This window comes from Ovis canadensis, chromosome 15 (assembly GCF_042477335.2).
Source record: "Ovis canadensis isolate MfBH-ARS-UI-01 breed Bighorn chromosome 15, ARS-UI_OviCan_v2, whole genome shotgun sequence".
NCBI lineage: Eukaryota > Metazoa > Chordata > Mammalia > Artiodactyla > Bovidae > Ovis > Ovis canadensis.
Genome location: NC_091259.1, coordinates 90,400,872 through 90,407,399, shown reverse-complemented (window position 1 = coordinate 90,407,399; position 6,528 = coordinate 90,400,872). Strand labels below are relative to the sequence as shown.

The 6,528-nt window shown below is 41.6% G+C and overlaps 1 protein-coding gene across 1 annotated transcript; it reads right to left on the bottom strand.

Moving 5' to 3' along the window:
* Positions 1-1,337: 1,337 nt before the first annotated feature.
* Positions 1,338-5,767, bottom strand: LOC138420272 (oocyte-secreted protein 1). The gene is made up of 4 exons (XM_069553374.1): positions 5,588-5,767; positions 3,834-3,940; positions 2,482-2,568; positions 1,338-1,652 (listed from the first exon to the last, which is right to left on the bottom strand). Exons 1-4 carry the CDS (start codon positions 5,765-5,767, stop codon positions 1,613-1,615), a joined length of 414 nt encoding a protein of 137 aa, XP_069409475.1. The 3' UTR covers positions 1,338-1,612.
* Between the last annotated feature and the right edge of the window lie 761 nt (positions 5,768-6,528).

Below are 6,528 nucleotides of genomic sequence, written 5' to 3'. Positions count from 1 at the left end.
CTGTTGCTTCCTGACCTGTATACAGGTTTCTCAAGAGGCAGGTCAGGTGGTCTGGTATTCCCACCAGGAGTTCAAACATCAATTAAATCGCCTGGATTCCTCCCTTATACCCTCATATCCAACTCTTAACAAATCTTTCTCTGATTATATTGATATGTCTATACAGGTATATATCTCTTCAAAATCTGAGCACCTTCTGTTTATTCCACTGCTCTATCTAACCCAGGGCTCTCAAGTTCAACCCAGGTAATTCTCTTCTGGGGGGGTTGGGGAAGGCGGAGGTAGGGAGTGTTGTCTTACTCACTGTAGAATGTTCAGAGGCGTCGCTGGCCGGTACCCTGTAGTCTTAAGTAACACACCACCGCTACCACCACCTCTCCTTGCAAGGAAAAAAAAAAAGACTCTCCAGATTTGTCTAGCCCCCTGAAGGGAAAGATCGCCCATAGATGAGAACTCTGAGAACTGGTCTACCAAGCCCCCCTACCGTCCCACTCAAGGGCACCGACATTAATACTGGTTTCCCTACTCAGCCTTTACTGGAGGAGGAAATCGCAGCCCACTCCAGCCTTCTTGCCTGGAGAGTCCCGTGGACAGAGGAGCCTGGGGGCGGCAGGCCATGGGGTCACAGTCGGACACGACTGAGAGACTGAACAGCTCAGCCTTTGCGCCCCCTTGTGTCTGTTCTGCGCGCAGCAGCCAGGGCGATCCGGTAAAATAAAACAAAACCCAAGTCAGATCTGGTCACTCTGAGACTTTCCAGTGACTCTCCCTTCTGTTTCAAGTAAAAACCAAGGTTGTCAGGTCAGTCTTGAGAGGCTATTTGACCTACCCCTCTCCACTCCCTTGTTCTGGGGAGGAGGGTCTCACCTCGTTTATTAGCACTTTCCCCACTGCCGGCTCGCTGTGAACCCTCTGGGCCTGGAGTCCCCAGGGACTCCACAGTCGTCTCTACAGTCTTGGAGAACCTTCCCTCCTGGCCTGCACGGCTCAGTCCCTCACGCCCTTCAAGGCTTCTGCCAGCCACCTTCCAGGCAGGCATTTCCACCCAGATATTACCAATCTCTCTTCTCTGCCAGGCGTTTTTCCTAAGTAGCATTTACCCCATTCCTGGAATTAATAGAATGTGATTTTTTTTAATAGTCTGTCCCCTACCAAAATGTAAATTCCATGAGAGCATGCTCATGAAATGAATAAATGATCGAGCTAGTTCTGAATCTTAGCTAAGCTTATGAATCGGCCACCAAGCAGGGAAGAATTAGTCATTTTGCCTTTAAAAACCTCTTTATAGTGAGCGTCAAAGCTTAAAATGACATAGCCCTTCAATAATTACAGACAGGTAATAGAACACACTTTATTCATAAATAAGTCTCCATGGAGTTAAAAGCAGGGGTAGTGTCTTTTCGGGGAAAAAAAAAAAGGATAAGAAGGTAACATGCCATTTGATTTAAAATCAAAAATCAGACTTTTGAAATAGACAATTGGGCATCATTCAGTTCCATGCCAGCTTCTCTGATTTCTTTAAAACAGCACACTAAATCTTCAGTCCTAAACAGTCAATTTCAGAAGTTGCCTTTGAACATAGATCTCATTTCTTCTCTTCTAGTAAGTTACATCATTTGGCACACAGAGAGAACATAGTATTCAGATTATTCCTGAAATAGAAGAAAATTTAAAATTAGTCCCAATATAAACATTATTTAACTATTTCAATGAGCTTATTATTCATCAGTAATAAAGCAGTTTATATGTGTGGGGGTGTGGATGGGAGAGAGGGTATAGATTAAAAGTGAAAGAGGAGAATTCAAGAGAAAGGAAAACATTTTACCCTTGGGACAATATCCTTAAGTGTGTAATGATTCAAGTGCAATGTGTGTTTAAGTGAACAAGGATACTTTGGCCTCCCTAAACTATGAGGTTCAACCGAAATTTTCTAAGACTGTCCCGATACTTTCTGTTGCATAGCTCCGCCTCTTATTGATAACCCCAAATCAACATGCATGTGGATTTATCTTAATATCCCTTTAGATGTGGCTCAAGGAGAAAGAACAGTACCGCCTGAAGGTATTCAGTCCTTCCTGGAAGAAGTAACCACCCAGCATTATGGCACTTCTGAGCTCACATCACCAGGGATTACCAACGCATCTAAGCCTTCACTTTGTAGGTTCAGTTTGACACTTGAATTGATGGATGTTTCTTTCATCTTTGCATTTATCATGGAATTTCATATGATACTCCAGAAGGACAGCTCTTACTGAAATGGGATCCCTGGAAGTTAGTGACATGTTAACAAAAGCACATGATCAGCAACACCTCCAACACACACAGCAAGGAATGCATGGACTGCCCATTCCTGAACTGGGAGCCTTTTAGGCACGAAATGCCTTAATACAAACTGGGGACATTTCCTTGCCAACTGTATTGGCTCTTGTCTAGGACACACATGGACAAAACCGTAGAACGCCAGTTCTGAGGACCCCTTACTGTGACTGCAGTACGTAAGCAACTTCCGTGTCTTCAGAGCTGGTTTCATCATCTCCACTTTCAGTTTCGTTTGACGAAGGGTACATGCTACAAAAAAAGAGAAGAAATTTAAAAGGGTACGCACTAAAGTAAGAGAAGAAAATATAGAAATGTCACATGACTCTAGGATCTATTCAGACCTTACTGTTTGCAAGACTGAACTTCAGACCAAATTCCTATGACTAGTAGATGGACTGATTTCTGCTTATTGTTCCAGAACGTCACAGGTGGTGTTTGTGGTGTTGAGTAACATGGGCTTAGAAACCAAACTCTGGGTTTACTTCCTGGTTCTACCATCTACCAGAAAATGATCTCAGGTAAATAATTTCACTGTGCCTCAACCTCCTTACCCCTAAATTGGCATAACAGTATCTATCTCATTGAGCTGTCATGAAGAACAAATACATCTATACAAGTGTTGGAACAGTACAGGAATGTGGTGATTAATAACTGTTAGCTGTTATTTATCATCGTTATTATCTACGAGAAGAACACTGTGTAGTAAGGCTCTTCTGTCATCACTGAGAGGAAAACAACTCAGTTCAAGATTTTAACCAGAAGAAACTCACAGAAAAATTATCCAAATAAAGTCCTACCAACAATCAGAAGTTTGCCAAGACCTGATCAAAGTTGCTATGATCTAAAATGCTTGATTATTACAGGCTTTCTTAAAAGTTGGTAAGATACCAAAAAAATTAATCTTAACCTATGGATTCTGTTCTAGTATGTTCCATCTCTCTCCCTACATCTTGAGTCTAGCATGCTGACCTTGAATCTTTAGTGAGTTCATATACGATCGTTCAGACTTTTCTTATTTCTTTCAGGGACCTTGAATGTGGGTTCACACTTCAAACTAGCTAGCTTTGATTAAGATCTGGTTAAGATATATCAGATTTTCAGTGACTCTGACAGTTGTATCAAAAAAAAAAAATCGTCATTCTGTTTTTCAGTATTCCTGGTAATATATATAGGTCTTCCCTGGTGATTCAGATGGTAAAGAGTCCGCCTGCAAGACAGGAGACCCAGGTTCAAGCCCTGAGTCGGGAAGATCCCCTGCAGAAGGGAATGGCTACCTGTTCCAGTATTCTTGCCTGGAAAATTCCATGTACAGAGGAGCCTGGCAGGCTACTTTTTTCCCTAGAAGACAACTGAAATAACTTCTGAAATATATAGGGCCAGGAATCAACAAACTGATGTCACCAATAGGGCTGTGTCTTTTCTGCCCCCTACTTTTGCCTTTTCGTCTCTCAGGGTCGGTTTCTCATCTTGGAAACTAAGATGGAGCCGGGAGCCTGGGCACGAGCCTGGCCTACCATGCTTGCTTCGTGACGACACAGGACACGGGCATTTCAGCCATGTCTCCGGAATTACTTGAGATATACTTGATTTTAGTCTGAAGCAGAAGAGTCTCCTGGAAAGTCTAAAGGGACAAAGAAGGATTTTAAGCAGGTGTTTGTCTCAAGCGCCTCGGGAAACTTAATAATTACTTGAATAGGAAGTTGTGGATCCTTCAGGCTCTCTAAAGGTGACCACAGTCAACATCCGTTCATGGGAAACTAAGCCATCTTCTAAATGGACACAAGCATTAAAATCCAGCAGAATGCCTGTGTAGAAGAGGCAATCAGTACTCCTGAACCAAATGAAAAAAGATCTTTGTGATTCAAATTCAAGAAAGTTTGCTTATACCTCCTTCTGAGAAACACCGCTGTAACTGGAATACTGCTTAGTCGTAGAGAGTATGAGCTTTAAGCCCATATGAATGCACTTTGGAACCTGGGAGCTGCCTCTACTCACTATAAACCCCAGGGAAATTAGCTGTGTTTCTGTACAATAACAACAAAATACATGGAAAAAATAAAGGGAAAAGTCCCATTTTTTCAATAGCATAAAAAAATAAGATCCTTAGTGATAAATTTAACTAAGAAAGTAGAATATCTAATGCTGAAAATCACAAGGCTCTGGTGAAGGAAATTGAAGGCAAACAATGGAAAGCTATCCCATGATTGTGGATCAGAGGAATTAATATTGTTGAAATATCCATACTCCCCAAATCCGTCCATAGAGTCAATACAATCCCTATCCAAACCCCAGTGATACCTTTCACAGGAAATAGCAACTACCCTGAAGTTGTATTGACTGCAGAAACCTTGAATAGTCAAAGCAATAGAGAAAAGCAAAGCTGGGGGCGTCACGAGTTACACTCCATCTGGTTCAGGATGGCAGCGTAAGACGATCCTAAACGGAGTCCCTCCCACAGACACGCTGAATCTATAGCTGTATCAACGGAACTGTTTCCTCTTGGGGAAAAAACCTGTCCTACAAAGCTATATTAATGAAAACATCATGGTACTGGCATAAAAATAGACACTTCTTAATAAAACCTCCTGTATGCTCAACTCCACCTTACATTTTGCTTTCTGTGGAACCCAATATTTGACATTCAGCTAGACTGGAAAAATTCTATTATTTAATATTCCATTTGGGATAGGGAGCAAAATAGCAAGTAATTTTACAACAAATTTTTGTAGGCTGCTAACATTTTTAAAATTAAGCCAAAATCCCAATCAAACTTTTTCTAGCAGTTTGTATAGTTGATCATTCACTGTGCCCAGTAAGGCCTGTCAAAGGCTCTGGTGAGCGGGATTGGGTGGGGCTGGAAAATGTGAAACATCTGCTTTGAAAAACCTTCTGATGCTTAACTACCTTATTCCCTCCTTCTGATTGCACCAGGCCAAACTTTATAAACTGTAATATATCACTTTATAAACTGCCATGTAACATGATAAGCTTGTGAGATGTGGAAACTTTCTAACTTGCCAGCTTCCTAACTTTTCTGTCACTAGCTAAACTTAATATCTACAAGGTTCACATTAGAGTTTGCAGTTATTACCCAATAAGAAAGTAGGTATTTATCATCCCCTTCATTAACTTCCTCTGTCCTGAATCTGACTATTAGAGAAACCAGTCCAGCTATATTATAGATAGAAACCTAATGACTTCTGGTTTGGGGGCTATTGAAGGAACCATACAACATTCCGATTTTAGGTAAAATAGCCATTCCTCTTACTTTGGTTACGATGCCACATTTATTAGAATAGTAGAAAAATTCATAATGAGCATCTGGTGAAACGTGGGTTACAGGGCAGTCATCTCCTAAAAATGCTTCATCAGGATTCATGTACAAATTGTGAAATAGTGTGGGTTTAATCTTGGCATAGAACCAAAAGTAGCTGCAGCGTACTTTCATAGCTAAGAAGTAGAAAAGAAAAACTTTCTGTTAGTGTTGCTGTTACACAGCTCAGCCCAGAAAATTTTAGCACAGTTAATATAAACAAAGAGAACATCCTTCTGTTGTTCAGTCACAGAATCATGACTGATTCTTTGCAACTCCACGAGCTGCAGCAGCATTCTGCTGCTAAGCAAAAAAAAAAAAAAAAGTTTTAGAGCTGAGCAATTCTGCTAAAGATGGTCTCAGCAGATTACTTCATCCTCTGAAAATACCCATACAAACATACATCCTTCAATATGAAATAAAATCTTCTGATCCAGTTCTCCAAAGTCATTGAAAAGAGCTGGCATCGTAAGACTGTAACTATCAATATGTTATACCATTTTTGCTATGAAGTATAGAGCATCTTGGAGAAGGCAGTGGCACCCCTCTCCAGTACTCTTGTCTGGAAAATCCCAAGGACAGAGGAGCCTGGTAGGCTGTAGTCCATGGGGTCGCTGAGAGTTGGACACAACTCAGTGACTTCACTTTCACTTTTCACTTTCATGCATTGGAGAAGGAAATGGCAGCCCACTCCAGTGTTCTTGCCTGGAGAATCCCAGGGATGGGGGAGCCTGGTGGGCTGCCATCTATGGGGTCATACAGAGTTGGACACGACTGAAGCGACTTAGCAGCAGCAGCATAGAGCATCTTGGATCTCCCATGTTCAACTGAAGCTCCTCTAAGCAAGCCCTTGTTTCCACGTTTGTATGCACAGATTTGTGATGTGTAAAAGGGTG

Bases quoted from the DNA above. Each gene is read 5' to 3' on its own strand.
- LOC138420272 (XM_069553374.1), bottom strand. From the start codon at position 5,767: ATGAAAGTACGCTGCAGCTACTTTTGGTTCTATGCCAAGATTAAACCC. The intron at 2,569-3,833 runs GTAGGCCAGGCT...CTTTTTTTGTAG, and splicing joins GTCGTCACGAAGCAAGCATG to CATGTACCCTTCGTCAAACG. The intron at 1,653-2,481 runs GTAAGGGGTCCT...CTTCTATTTCAG, and splicing joins GCTTACGTACTGCAGTCACA to GAATAATCTGAATACTATGT.